General features: G+C 40.6%; 2 protein-coding genes across 2 annotated transcripts in view; one reads left to right on the plus strand and one right to left on the minus strand.

Annotated features, from left to right (window-relative positions):
- The first annotated feature begins 283 nt into the window (after positions 1-283).
- On the plus strand, positions 284-5,271 carry Nol7 (nucleolar protein 7). Its single transcript, XM_057786930.1, has 8 exons — positions 284-674; positions 756-816; positions 1,733-1,791; positions 2,871-2,899; positions 3,124-3,205; positions 3,735-3,856; positions 4,082-4,159; positions 4,348-5,271. The coding sequence occupies exons 1-8, from the start codon at positions 421-423 to the stop codon at positions 4,425-4,427; spliced, it is 765 nt and encodes a 254-aa protein (XP_057642913.1). The 5' UTR covers positions 284-420; the 3' UTR covers positions 4,428-5,271.
- Positions 5,272-5,377: 106 nt separating this feature from the next.
- Positions 5,378-15,693, minus strand: part of Ranbp9 (RAN binding protein 9) — an 85,005-nt gene continuing 74,689 nt past the window's right edge. Inside the window, exons 13-14 of the mRNA XM_057786929.1 lie at positions 9,799-9,910; positions 5,378-6,369 (exon numbers count right to left, since the gene is read on the minus strand). Of these exons, the coding sequence (XP_057642912.1) occupies positions 6,239-6,369; positions 9,799-9,910 (243 nt within the window). The 3' untranslated portion in view covers positions 5,378-6,238. The remainder of the gene's footprint in view (positions 6,370-9,798; positions 9,911-15,693) is intronic.

Genomic DNA, 15,693 nt, shown 5'->3' on the forward strand with positions numbered 1-15,693 from the left:
GTTGACAACGGAAATAATCTACCACAGGCAACAAGATACAGTTCCTTAATAGGGAATGCAGAATCATTTCGTATGATATAACGGGTAAGAGACAGAGACCACAGGGCAGTGAATGGCCAGAATACAGAAGGTCATTAAGCATTTATTTTGCCTTTGCCGCCGCTGTTCCATAGATCAGACCAACGTGGGAACAACAACAAAAACAACAGGGAACACACTGAATAACGCGATGTCCGTTCCTTTCCTACCCAGACTATCTTCCGGGTCGCAACACCCACAGGGAGCCCTGCGCTCCTTCCGCGCACGCGCGTCAGCGCGTCTTGTAGCCTCCGAACCAACAGGGGGCGCGGAGAGCGCGGGGCGCGCACAGCTAGCGGCTGCTTCCGGGTCAAGGGTCAGACAGCCTTCTTCCCCTTGGCCATGGTGCAGCTCCGGCCGCGTCCGTCGCGAGTCCCCGCGCCAGCGGAGGCGATGGTGGACGAGGACCAGCCAGCCTCGGAGGAGGAAGAGGCGGAGCATGGCCTGCTCCTCGGGCAGCCCAGCAGCGGCGCCGCCGCCGAGCCTCTGGACGAGGACGAGGATGGGGACGACGAAGCCCCCGAGGAACTGACTTTCGCCCATGCTCAGGCGGAAGCGAGGGAGGAGGAGCTGCGCGTGCGTGAGAGTGCACGGAGGTGCGGTGCCCGCGGCGGGGAACGGGACGCCCGGCGACTTCCTAGGCTCGTCCGGCGCTGACCTGTCCCCTTTTCTTCCAGGGATAAAACGCTGCTGAAGGAGAAGAGGAAGCGGCGCGAGGAGCTGTTCATCGAACAGAAGGTTGGGGGCGGGCCGTGTCGCTTTGGAAACACGACCGGGGCGAGCGAGAGTTCCCTTGCTCAGGGCTTTTTTTTGGGTGGCGTGGGGGGGGGAGTATAGGATATTGGAGCGGGGCAAGGACTGCTGCTGTTTCTTGGTGTCTTGCCCTAATTCAACGTGGGCGTGGAAGCGTTGACACTCACCTGGTCTTGACGTATTGGTCTTTTAGGCTTCCAGAGGTTGTGGGTTTTTTTTCCCCTAAGTCTAAAACTAGGACTCTGAAGATTTAAGTGACTTGAAAGTAAAAGTGGCACATACGATTCCTTATTTCATATCCCAGAGATCTGACTTCAAATTGGCCATGTCTGATACCTTTCTATTCATAACAGGGACACTTGAACGTTGAGCTACTGTGGGTACAATTACAAAGAATGTTTTGGGCTTTGGAAACCCAGTCTTGGCTTAGAAGTCGCAGGGCAGTGTTGGTCTGGATGCAGGAGTATTTGAAACGAGTAAATTTTTTTTTTTTTTTTTTTTTTTTTTTTTTTTGCTTTTTCGAGACAGGGTTTCTCTGTATAACAGCCCTGGAACTCACTCTGTATACTTAAGAGATCCGCGTCCCTCTGCCTCCAGAGTGCTGGGATTAAAGGCGTGCACCACCGATGCTTGGCCGAGAGGAATAACTTTTTGGTTTTGTCTTTTTTTATTTTTTCAGACAGGGTTTCTCTATAGCTTTGGAGCCTGTCCTGGAACTAGCTATTGTAGACCAGGTTGGCTTTGAACTCAGCGAGATCAGCCTGCCTCTGCCTTCTGAGTGCTGGGATTAATGGTGTGAGCCACCACTGCCAGACACCGAAATGAGTAACTTTTTAAAAGCAACTCTGAGAATACCTGAACATCACTTTTAACTTGTCTTCAAATGTCTTTATTCCAAAAGAAAAGAAAGCTGCTTCCAGATGCTATTTTACAGCAACTAACTAAAGCTTCAGAGGCTGAGTAAGTAATAGGCTTTTACTTCTGTAAGGCAATCTTTGATTTGTCTGTATAACTGAAGAGATTTGTCCAAACTTAAAAGCTACAGAGTGGTTTTGGAGTTCCCAATCCCAGTCCTACAAGTAAAGGTCATTGTCCAGCACTTGTCCTGGGGCAGAATCGGAGGTCAAGGTCAAGTGACATTTTCTATTTAGTGGTCCAGCAGGCACTTAACCACAAACTCCTAAAATCCAAACTTTTCTTAAGCTGGTTTTACCTGCCGCCACCCTTCCTCATTCCCATTTCATTTAGCAGCTTTGCCCTGTGGTCTGTGCTTAAACCCAAAGCTTGAGCTACGGCTGTCTTTATTTCCATCACATTTAAGCTCTATTGAGTTTACTCTACTTCTTGGCACTCTTTGGTAGATTCTTTGGTTTTTCTAGATATGGTTTCTCTGTGTAGCTCTGACTGTCCTGTAACCCCATCTGTAGACCAGGCAGGCTGTCCTCAAACTCAGATTTGTCTGCCTCTGCATCTCGGTGCTGGGATTAAATGCAACACCACACCTGGTCTTAGTGTAAACTCTGAAATATTTTTTAAACAGAATGGTTATTTTTCCTATTATTTTGAATTCCATGAGGCATGTAAGCAGATGTTTGGTGAAGCCCTTGTCTTACATAACCAAGTGTCACCCTCCCTCATCACTTTTTCCTCTGTGATCAGTACAGTTGCTTCTATAATTCATTTCTGAGGCGGTTTTGCCATTTGATAGTTGTCTGGAGCTCGCCTTTTGTCTCTAGTGTCCAAACTGTTGAATGAGCTGTGATTTCTCATTACTAAGATAAGTACCACTTGGTACCTGGAGTGCTAAGTTATGTTTCAGAATCTTGAGCAAACTTTTGGATGCCCACTAACAGTGCTCAGATTTGAATTCTGAGAAGTCATTCTATGCTAGTGTGGTTACTGAGCTGGTGGCAGTGCTGTGTGGCATGATGATTGAAAATTAAGGGTAGTGGTCATGAAAGCTGGAAGGGGATCTTACGTGTTGTTTTGAGTATTCTTACTGCCTGCCACTCTGAGCTTTTGTTTTTTTCTTTCCACAGCCTAAAGAAATCACCAGGAAACGTAAAAGGTATGAATTGTTCTCATTTAAGTAACTTTGCATGTAAGGGTGAGGAATTGCAGGTATTCTTGGCTGTTTGTGGCCCTTAGGCCTGGCCAAAGTAGGCTTCAGACCATTCCCCATTTTTTTCTTCCAAATAAAACCTGCACTCAACATGATATATGAGTCACTGAAGTGCGTGCCATGGAGTGTTAATTTATATACTATTAATAAAGTGGATCTTAATTTTTCAGTTAATTTGAAAAAGAGAAGTGAACATACTGCAAAAGAAAGAAACTCCAAGAAAGTTAAAATACAGAAAGTACAGTCTGACAGGTAATGAGTTTTGTTCTGTTTTCCCGGTGGGATGTAAAGTTTCCTTTTAAAAGCTTATGAGGAGAAAGTAGTAGTGTATCAGATTGGGTTGTTTGTAGAAAAATATTACTTGCTGCCTTAAAATGTTAATGCATTTTCTTTTCTTATAAAATAGCATGTGATTTATCTGTATTGTGTAACTCATACAATTATTTAAATACAGTTGATAAGCAAGAACAAAATGACTATTTCAAAGTGAAGTCATGTAAGGGCTGGGAGTCCTAGAGTAGAGTCCCTGCCCGGCATCTGTGAGGCCCTGGGTTTGACAATCCTCTCTCCCTACCCCCAAGTAAAAAGTTGGGTTAAGGATGTGGCTGAATGGTAGTGTTTGTTTAGTGAGACACCTTGGATTGACCATCCCCCCAGTACTACACGTGTGTACGTACATATGTACATACACCTGTGCGTGTACACACACACAAACCCACAATTACATAGGATTCTGAGCATGTACCTTCTAATTCATTTTGACCTTTTGTATTTTCACCAGTCAGACTAAAAGCTACTTGGCTGTAAGGCTAAAAGATCAAGATCTGAGAGATTCAAGGCAAGAAGCAGCCAAACACTTCATCCACAGTTGTTTATATGGTTCAGAATCCAAGAGGACTACTGGTAATTTTTTTTTTTTTTACTTTTTATTTATTTATTGTAGCTTTGTAGCCTGTCCTGGAACTAGCTCTTGTAGACCAGGCTAGCCTCGAACTCACAGAGATCTGCCTCCCAACTGCTGGGATTTAAGGAGTGTGCCACACCGCCCGGCTGGTAATTTTCTTATAGTCTCTGTCCGATTGGCTCTCACGATGACAAAGAAATGATTAACTGATTTTCCCCCTTTAGTGAACAAGTTCCTGTCTCTGAACAACAAGAGGCTACCAGTAAAAAGAGCTGCAGCCCAGTTTCTCAATGGCACATGGGGTAAGCTGGAATGTCTTCTCTTGACTCGTTATTTTACAAAGGAAATGTTTTTGGAAGGAGATAGGTCATTATAAACTAAATAAACCTACTTTTATAGTGTATTTTTGTAAACTACACTCCAGAAAATCTGAATTTTATGTTTCTCGGGGTTTTAACTAATACTGAATATTCCTCTTGTTCTCTTGTAGGTGCTAAGAAACAACAAAATGCCAAGAGGTTTAAAAAACGCTGGATGGCCAAAAAAATGAAAAAGAAAAGTTATAAGTGAAATGAAATAAAGCTAAATGATGATTTATATGTATAGAATTTAAATCTAGTCATTCATAAATCATTGTAAAGGATCATTAAGAAAAAAACCATAAACCTTTTTGTCTGAGAAAGCAGCTGGCTACATTTCTTTCTAGAATACTTTTGATCATCTTGGAGGGAAAAGCAGTTTAAAAAAGGCATTTTCATCCTTGTGGGCACAAGAAGAGGGATAAAAAGAGACCGTCTGCCGGTAGTGGTGGTGCACGCCAGCACTCGGGAGGCAGAGGCAGGCGGATCTCTGTGAGTTCGAGGCCAGCCTGGTCTACAAGAGCTAGTTCCAGGACAGGAACCAAAAAGCTACAGAGGAACCCTGTCTCGAAAATCCAAAAAAAAAGAAAAAGAGACCGTTCATGAAGTCTTCAGTACAACTAAAAAGCTAACTCTAGTGTTATAGATGTGGTTTGTCATTGTTAAAAAGCATAGTGGTGGGGGAGGGGGGTGAATCCCAAGAGTAGGAAAATAAATATGTATTGGGGTTTAAACTTCAGCCAGTACCTTTGTCTAGCAATGGAGTAAATCTGAAATAAGTGGGGCTTTTTGTTGTTGTTTTTTAAAAGAAAAAGGTGTGTGTGTGCACACATGCATGGTGTGTCAGAGAACAATTTCTATTTCTGTCTCCTACCATGTGGGTTCCAAAGGTTGAATTCAAGTCACCAGATGTGGTACCAAAGTACTGCTGAGCCATCTTGGCAGCCCTGGAACAGCTTTTCAAATTTTAATTAGTTTGGGGGTTTGCTTGGTTGATAGTTACAGTACTTGTTAAATTCCTGTTTTTCTTTGCACACACAGTATCAGGTTCGACTAGTGCAATTTTAGACTGTTAACTTGGGCTGATAGGAAGAATCATTACTATAAATTGCTCTAAAAAGTATATGAGAACCTAATACATAAATTCAACTGACACTAATATCTGTAGAAGTAAATTTTTAATGGCTGGTTAATTATATCACTACATTTTTATTGCAATATAGTACTCATTTAAGCACTTAAAAATGGAAGGTGTACAAAGATTAAATTAAGACACGGTAAATTGACTAAATATTTGGTTTTTATATAAATAAAGGTCATAACCACACTGTTGACATGTAATACTGTTATAATACAACAGTTAAACTTGTGAGTCTACAACAGAAGTCATCTGTAGTTAAACAGGAAACAAAGTTGAAAAAGACCATGTTAAAACAAAATTACTGGGACTAACAGGTCGGGATTGTAAGTAGCAACAAACATACTCACTCAGCTCCTGAGTATTTCAAGTTTTACAGTACACATTAAAAATGATTTCTTCCATCAACACTATTAAATTCAAACTGTCGGATGTTTATGCATTTTGCAAGTTACACTGATTGAATGCTTACACAGGAGCGGGGGTCGGAACAGCTCCCAATTTGTAGTTTACATCACCCACATGCTAACACAAACACAACTTGTTCCATTTCCTCCCCCTTCTCCCCCCAACAAAGAAGGCAGGATTTTTGGTTTCTTTTAGGTAATTGTTTTAAAGGATTTCTGATGATCAATTTGAACGTCTGAAATTCAGTAATATTTAACTCTTAGACAACTAAGAGGTTAAAAGATGGAAAATATTTTCTCCTAACACTAAGTTAGAAAATCATTTGCATCATGCTGTAAACTAGGAAGCAATGTAAAGCGACAAAAACCTGTCCCCAGTACATAATTAAAAAAATCTAAATTTCAAATCAGCAGAGCCGGTCTACTTCCATGTTGACTATTTGCCACAATGTAAGTGTGAGCTCCTGAAGTGCATAGCTAATGTAGGTAGTCTTCCACTGTGGCAAATGCACAGGATCCAATTCCTGACCGAGCCATCAGTCCTAGACATTGTGTGGCCTGTCCCATTGCTAGGGCAAGTGGAGGTTGCTTTGGCAGATTGTGGGTTTCTAAGGAAAAAAAAGGATTAAAATATGAAAATAGCAATTAACAAACCATTTTAAAAACCATCTTTCAATCAGGGAAATACAACATTTGCTACATCAGTGCCTGTGAGGATCTCAACTACCTGATGACAAGGCAGAATGATATTCCTAAGAAAAGTTCTTTTTTTTTGGCTTTTTTCGAGACAGGGTTTCTCTGTGGTTTTGAAGCCTGTCCTGGAACTAGCTCTTGTAGACCAGGCTGACCTCGAACTCACAGAGATCCGCCTGCCTCTGCCTCCCAAGTGCTGGGATTAAAGGCGTGCGAGAAAAAAGAAAAGTTCTTGCAGAACTAAGATTTTTTTTTTTTAAGTTTATTTTTTAATAAATGGTCTCACTTCATATTCCTCTCTGGCCTCAAATTCAGAGACCTGCCTGCCTCTGCCTGATGCTGGAATCAAAGGTGTGTACCACCATACTGGCCAGAACTAGATTTTTAAAGTATATACTCAACTTTTTCATTCTGTTTAACCGTGACAGAAAAGATGTAACCTAGCTGACATTTTGGGCTGAAATAAGAAAAATCTACTACCTATCTACTTAGCCAAGGTCAGCTAACATTAGCAAGAGAAGGCAGTTCCACATTTTTATTTAGTTTCCACAGTCCAGAGAGGGCTGCAGAGCTACCTCTAAGTCACACTGGCAAATGTTATTCACAAGCAAGTAAACAGCTGTCAAAATATAGAGCAAAGTCACCCTAGAATTGAAGAGGTTAACTTTTAATCATTAGTTCTGATGTTTTAATACATAGAATATTTCTTGGGTGCTACATATTAACCTTCAAACAGGTGTATTTTTTTTGTTGTTTTGTTTTTGAGATAGGGACTCACTATGTAAACCAGTCTGGTCTGAATCTCAGGAGATCTGCCTGCCTCTTCCTCCTTATTAAAAATGCAGTAAAATTCTGATGCACCAAAGATGAAGTGAACTAAGGGTGACAGAATCCACCAATAAGCTAGTAATTCTCTCTGGAGATAGTGTCCAGATCAATTAGGGAAACTAATCAATTCTCTACAGGCAAAGCTCACAGGGCAAAGCCATGACAGTGGCTGTCAAACTCTCTGATTACCTGCAGCCTCAGTTTAGAGTTTGCAAGACAGTACAAAACAAAAAAACAACAAAACTGAATGAACCATAAAAACCACAGAAAAGCAAGCTAAGGGCTTAATGTACAAGGGACAATAAATAAGTCGTGAATAAAAGCATGGAGCAGGTTGAAAAGAAAGTAATGGTTTAATAAGTGATCTGAGGGTTACGATTATTGAAATACTGATTTATTGATAAATACAAAGGAAAAAATTACTATTTTTAAAACCTAAGGAAGGTTCAAGTGAGCACCAGGTTCATGATTGTACTTTGATCAAAGGAGGCCTCTGGTTTTAAGGATCTTTAAGCTTTTAAGATATATAAAATACATAGTTAATACATTATGCATTACATATAGGTCTGCCCATTAGTAGCACAAAAGATACAGTCATCCACAAGATTGTTTAAACTTACCATTTTTAATGCAAGCATTATTTATAGCTTTCCCATGCCCAGAGTCTCACTGTGGTCCTGTCTGGTCTGAAAGTCTTATGTAAAACAGGCTAGTTTCAAGCCTCAGACCCAGTCTAACACTTGTATCTCAGATAATGTTCCTAAGCATTTGATTTGAAGAACTCAAGAAGTCAAATACTGCCACAAGAAAATTGGCAATTGGATGTTTGTAACTACCTGCAATGCAGTAGTTTCAAAATGACAATTATAGTAAGCCACCATTCCTGTCAGCACTGTTACTAGATTCTTTTACTTTTTCAAGAGTTGATCTTAATATGGCCACTGAAAATACAACACACAAACCAAATTCATATTATTCTACACACAAACACTAATTTAAGAAGCTAACACACAAAGGTCACTATTCTTATTCCCAAATGGCAGTATTGACCCGTATCAAACTTAGGATAAGTATAAGCATTTATGGCTTCCTTTACATTCTTGCAATGAATATTAATTAGCCTTCAATACAAGTGCCGATGTTCAGTGTTGTCTGTCACCTTTTAAAAGCTGTTTGAGGGCTGGAGAGATGGCTCAGTGGTTAAGAGCACTGTCTGCTCTTCCAAAGGTCCTGAGTTCAAATCCCAGCAACCACATGGTGGCTCACAACCATCTGTAATGAGGTCTGGTGCCCTCTTCTGGCCAGCAGGCATACACACAGACAGAATATTGTACACATAATAAATAAACAAATTAAAAAAAAAAAAAAGCTGTTTGAAACACATGACTAAAAATCTTCTAAATTTCACCAGGCCAAGTAAGAGTACAAACTTCAAAACTGGAATGAAGTCTCACTGGAGAAGAATCTAAAGTCAGATGTAAAATAGCCCTTATCTAAATTGCCTTTGATGAAAACAGCTCAGAAATTAAGCTTTATGTGCAGATTAACTTGGTAACATTTACATGGGAGTGTAACTACAGAATCTGCATAAAAGTATTGGTTCAGTATGTAATTACTATCACAACTGCAGTGACATATTGATAGGAACAGAAACTTACCAAACAAGAGGTTCCCATACACACTGATAAAGCCTCTCCACCTAAGTGACTGCTTAATCTGAATGCAAATGTTTGAGTCCAGGGGTTGGTACTGCTTATATCTTAAGACAGAAGCTATGAATCAGGTTACCTGCATTCCTTCTTTAAATACCCCGAATCAAAAAGAGCAGAATGCAGTATTCAGGGTGGTACCAGCTCTGACTCCTGAGTACTCAATTCAAGTAACACCCTTCTAGTCTCACTTTCCTGTAGAGCAACTATCAGAATTCTTTATAAAATGCCCAAATTCCTTCCCCAGCAGTCAAACCAAGTTTTGATCAGCCCATTAAACACAGCTATTGAGATAGGAAGGTCCTGTACTTTCCTATATTATCAATAGAAAGCCACCTTTTTCACCTGGGTCAGTCAAAATCACATATTTTCTACAACTTCAAATCACCCCAATAATGATACAGGAGAAGGAGCTGGCCTAGTACTAGAGAGAATTTAAAAGACTGTTATGCCTAGGCCCAGAGTGTGGGCTATGAGCTACATGGTGCCTCTATGGTAGGGTTTTTCACTTAAACACAAAAACTACTCAATTACCTAATCCTAAGTGCATATATATATATATATATATATATATATATATATATATATAAAAGCAGACAGAAACTATTTTGAAACACTCCAAGATATAGTTCAGCATCTTACCAAGTTTATTCCATCAGAATTCATGTAATCTGGTATAGAGGAAATTTTCAGTATTTTAAAAAGATTAATAAGTTCCTGTTTTACTGAAACAAATGTTAGGGCAATGTCTTTTCAAATGTTTAGAGAATGTAGCTTAAGTCTAGTTGTTTTGCTTTAGTTACTTACCTAATATTGCACTGTTAAGAGCCGAGCACACAGGTTCTCTCTGAATTGGGTCAAGTTGATTTCCAACTGGACTGTTCCAAGGATCTGAATACGCTAGTAAACTGAATGCGTCCTGTTGAAAACAACGTCAGTTCAGACAGTTCAGGTGATGTGTTGTTCACAGTGGTTCTAGGTTGAAAGGTTGAGGTACACTGGGCGATAGTGGCACACACCTTTAATCTTAGCACTTGGGAGGCAGAGGCAGGCGGATCTCTGTGAGTGTGAGGCCAGCCTGGTCTACAAGAGCTAGTTCCAGGACAGGCTCCAAAACTACAGAGAAACCCTGTCTTGAAAAACCAAAAAGAGGGGGAAAAAAAGAGAAAGGTTGAGGTACAGTTTTAAAACACTAGGTGACTATAACCTTTAAACACAGTCTTATGTTTCAGAAAGCAGACTGTACAAGTGTAACTGGCTCTTAGTTTTCTTGTGAACAGTCACTCTTGTTCATTTCTGCCATTCCCTCACCACTTCTGCAACACAAGCAAAATGGGGAAAATAAAACCAAGTCCAAAGGAATGGGCTCACTGATAAAGAAAGAAGAGACCGCCAGGTGGTGGTGGCACATGCCTTAAATCCCAGCACTTGAGAGGCAGAGGCAGGTGGATCTCTGTGAGTTCGAGGCCAGCCTGGTCTATAAGAGCTAGTTCCAGGATAGTCTCCAAAGGTACAGAGAAACCCTGCCTTGAAAAACAAAAAGAGAAAGAAAAAGAAAGAGACCAAACATCCAGGTGCTTTACCACGTGACCATTGATGTAAAAGTGACATTAATGAGTAAGCCCTGCCTTAATTCTAAACAAATGTGGGAACTGGACAAATCTCATTGAATAGCCTCTCAAGTTTAGTAGTGGAAAAAAATAAAGCCAAGATGGATCTTGTAAACATTCAGTATATTATTTTCAACTACACTGAAACAACTTCTCTTACAACTTTAAAACAATTGGCACATAGCTTTCTTCTCACTTTCTCTCTTACCATGGAAGATGTGATAGTTTCAAAAACTGGCTTCAAGTATAAGCAGTACTACTCTCTAGCTCCTAGCATAATAAAACAGTCTGTCTTAAAATGACAGTTTCATCATTTGATAGGATTACAAAGAGATGCTACTGCACAGACTGTGTGAGAACTAATGTTAGTGATGTCCTGTGGTAGTTTGAATGAGAAAGGTCCCCCTAGGCTCTTATATTTGAATGATTGGTACCCAGTAAGGGAAACTGTTAGGGAGGGGATACGGTGTGGCCTTGTTAGAGGTTGTCACTGGGAATTTCAAAAGCCTACACCACGGCCCAGACTCTCTGCTGCTGCCTGTGGATCACGATGTACAGCTCTCAGCTGCTGCTCAAGCACCACACCTCTCCGTTCTGTGAGCAAGCTCCCAACTGAATTCTTTTCTAAGAACTGTTTTGGTCATGGTATCTCTTCACAGCATCATAACTAAGACATAATCATAACTAAGACAAATTCTAGTGCTTCTGTATTTGTATGCCAAGTCAACAGACTGACCCAGAGTAATATTCTACACACATATATAAACGAATAAAAACCAAATATGAATGAACAAGAGACTCCATTGCCAGCACAGACATACGAAGGGTGGCACAGAGTATAAACTCGTGAACTGGTAACCACAGCACTCTGAAAATAGTGTGTGCTACAAATTTCTAAGGAACATCTCTAGGTTTAGTTGTTCAAGCAACTCTATTCCCCTTATCCGGTATTACTAAATGTTTGCTAAAGCAATGTGTGTGGGTGGGGGGGTACCTCCTGGTCAGTTGTGCTAAGGCTCATGCCGTTCACACAACCCATGACACAATCTGAAGTTGGTCTGAGGCTACAAATGGAATATATATGCCACTAAGTACACATATGACTGGCTTGTGTTACTGAGTATTTCATTCAGGTTAGATTGCCCCAATCATAATGAAAGTTATAGAAATACAGAAGTTTTTTAATAAACCATTTAGAGTTACCAGTAACTACTCATAGGTGTTGGGTGTAGAACGTCTCTATGGACCTGCTTGATAATAACTTTCTTACAGTGCTGACTATGCTTCTGTATCTAACAACTAGTGGTTATGTTTCCTATGCCACACTCCACCTCCAGCTTACTATTCAAAGAACAGTCCATATCCCTCAGACCTAACTTACTATTAGTCATGTTATTTCTAAAGACTATGCTCTCAGCAACACTAATTTACCAGGCAAACCACAGCCATCTAATGAGTGTCATTGCCACCATATAGGTACATTTTATAATATATACCAAGAATATGTCCAATGAGTGACTAGTACATAGAACTAAGTATAAAACTAGTCATGGATCTACACCCTGACACCATCAAAAAGGCAGATTTTGAAGACTCAAAATCTCAATCCCCTTTAGTACTTAAGAACAAAAACTCACAGAAGTTAACAGCTGTAATGAATTACTGCTGGCCAGTATTCTATAAGACAACATTTCAGACATGGATCATCTCAACTGCTTTCACCTGAGGTTGGTATGCCCGCCCTACAGATGCAAGCTGAGGCACAGTGAAAGGTGAGGATCACACAAAACATTAAGACGGAGGAGGTTCCCTTAGAATCTAGACGGTAGTGTCAATTTTTCCTCTTGAGTGAGCACAGCTGCGAGGCAGGGCACACAGCAACGACCAGAACCTAATCACTGCATTTAGCATGTATCTACTGACCTAATGGAAACATGGAAATGGAGGCTAGGAGAAAGAAAAATGCATGGCTAAGGAGGAGCTAGATCCTAAAATACCCCAAGTACCACATGATGAAAACATGTTTTCCACAAGGGAGGCAATGGGACTTTAAAGAAAGAAGCCTAGCAGGATTATACTTGACTTGAAAAGACTCACAGAAAACACCACAATACAGCTTAGTGCTTCTCAACCTTTCTAATGCTGCGACCCTTAATACAGTTAATAAATAAAGCTTGCCTGAAGATCAAAATGCAAAGTTAAGGCACTAGAGGTCAGGGAGTTATGGTACATACCTTTAATCCCAGTATTCAGAAGTCATACACTTTTAATTCCAGCACTAGGGAGGTGGAGACAGGAACAATATAGCTAGGCAGAGAGAGGAATATAAAGGGGAAGAGACAAGAACTCACAGGAGTGTGGAGTCTGAGGATTCGTGAAGACAGAATCTCACCCTTTTGGTCTGAAGATTTGGTAGAGGTAAAAGCTCTCTAGTGATTGGCTGCTTTGCTTTTCTGATCTTCAGTTTGAACCCCAATATCTGTCTCTGGGTTTTTATTATTTGTGCTACAGTTCCTCATCTTGTGGTGACCCCCAACCATGAAAATATTTTTGTTGTTGCTTTGCAACTGTAATTTTGCTACTGTTATAAATCATAATGCAGGATATCTAATATATGATCCCCAAAAGAGTCACAACCCAGAGATTGAGAACCACAGGCTTAGAAGCAGAATAAAGCTCTAAGCAAGAAAACCAGCATCAAACTCCCAAGCATAAACACCTAGAAAGTTCAAAGTTAAGAAACACAAATGAAATTAGGAAAGCAGTATGAATGTTTTCACCCTGCAATGCTATGAAAACTACCAATTCTAAAACTGTAGTCAGTGTTACCCTAGGACAGGATGAAGGTCCTACCTCGTGCCACTTCTGCCATCCATGACCACCACTGTTGGCTCACTGGTACAAAGTTTCTGGAATGCAATCTAGCATCAAGCAGCATGAGTCAAGGTAACACTCATAGCCTTTCTCAGTAATTTCTAAAAAATTTTCTCAGTGGAAAAATCTTTAAAGAAACAAAGATGCCATGTATAAAAAGGTGTCACAAAAACACCTTGACATAAAATCAAAACAGCAATGCACAAAGGACAAGTCACATAACCACTTCAAAACCACCTATAAATAAGGTATAGTATCTGGAAGAAATACTTTCAGATAAAACCAAATTAACCCAAAATCTCACAAGTCATGTAAGACAGCTGATACTTGGGAGGCTGAGGGAAGAGGTCTGAAGGTTAAGAGGACAATAGGGACCACATGGTGGCACCTTGTTTTAAGAAGACAAAAGGGAACCACGGTAATTATTAGCCAGGTAAAATATGTGCACGCGGGAGAAAATATGATGTCATCCCAGGTTATGCTTCATTTTAAAGAAAAAGATTGCTTCAATGGAAATAACTTCTGAGGGAAATGCAGAGTCTCAAACTACTCAATTTTGACGTAAGAGCCAGAGCAGTTCCTCTATAGTGTAAATCTGAGGGGGCTCTATTTCTCTCTCAGCTGTTGTACTAATGCACCTTGAAGCCATGAACACACATCTGAGTTACACGGCTGACATTCAAGAAATGGTTGCCAAACCAACCAATCCAGGCAGCTTCCTTGGGAGCTACTGGAAAGAACAGGCTCTCAGGAACAAAGAACAAAGATGACACAAAGAGGAAAGGAAGACTGGAGACACTGTGGGCTACCCACAGCTGCAAGAGCTCCCTGACCATTTATTTACTTTAGAGTGGGACATGTGAAGGGAAAAAGAAACACTGCCCCATTATTAAAAATTATAGCAAAATTTTACCTTAACTTCAAACCATTCTCTGTGTTCATGAAACTGTTCTGCATACAGGGTCTATGTCACTGACAGTCTGCACATACAAGGTGATCCCTTATGATTATAATGTAGCTGGGCAGTTTCTAACGCCTACTGATATCACTTGTCATCAGTATTACTCATGTGTGTGAGGAAATATAAACAAAGTATAAAGCACTGCTAGCCACAACACACACCGTATAGCTTGCTGTGCAGTAGACTACACCATCTAGGTCTGTGTTAAGTGTACAATGATGTTTGCACAAAAACAAAATTGCTAGCTGGGCGGTGGTGGAACGTGCCTTTGTGAATTATTTTGTTACTATCACCTCAAATTATTATTACTTTCTCCCTGATGACTCGTGGCCCTCCTGAGGCTTAGCTGGAGCCTCCTGGGCCCAGCGGCTCTTTATCTGAGGATGCATGCTCCTCTATAAAGTTGGGATGGTTTGTTTCCCTGCAGACTGGAATGAACTGGTGCATTGGGTTTGTGGGTATTAGAACTTTCCCCAACAGTAGTTTAATGGTGTTCTGTCTGTAAGTTAATGAAGGCCAGAGAAAGCTGGGTGGTGGTGGCGCACACCTTTAATCCCAGCACTCAGGAGGCAGAGGCAGGCGGATCTCTGTGAGTTCGAGGCCAGCCTGGTCTACAGAGTGAGTGCCAGGACAGCCAGAACAGAACTACTACACAGAGAAACCCTGTCTCGAAAAACAAAAACAACAACAACTAAAAAGTTAATAAGGAGTTTAAAGTGTTAACTTTCTTAACACTCCTGATCAAGAGGCTCTAAAGAGCTGCACAGCAAGGCTTATCGGAACTGTGCATTACAAATGTACTCATGGGAGACATACTTAAAATGGAAGAGTAAGTAAACATATACCGGCCATTAGAAAATCTTCTAATTTAAAAATGATAATAGTTTCCTGATACATGAATATCCGTTTCTACCAATTCTTTTATATCTAGTACGAAATAGTAATTTAACTCTTTCTCTCAATTGTTGAAGGTTACCACTAGAAACACAACGGTTATATTACCCAAGCAGATGATGTGGTATGGTGACTACACGTCTCTTCCTAACTTAGCTACTGAAATATAAGTTGTAATCATCATAACTGATTACATGAGGATACCATGAAAGTAGATATTTACTAGCAAGTAGACACCTTGGTATTAAAAGTTGCTGATCACTGAGATCTCAGTTCAGGTCCAGAACAAATCCGAGCCAGCAGTCATTTGCCCTTTCCTGTAATATCCAACCTTTACTCACATATCAATTACATCTACCTTTG

This window comes from Chionomys nivalis, chromosome 13, assembly GCF_950005125.1.
Source record: "Chionomys nivalis chromosome 13, mChiNiv1.1, whole genome shotgun sequence".
NCBI classification, from domain to species: Eukaryota; Metazoa; Chordata; class Mammalia; order Rodentia; family Cricetidae; genus Chionomys; species Chionomys nivalis.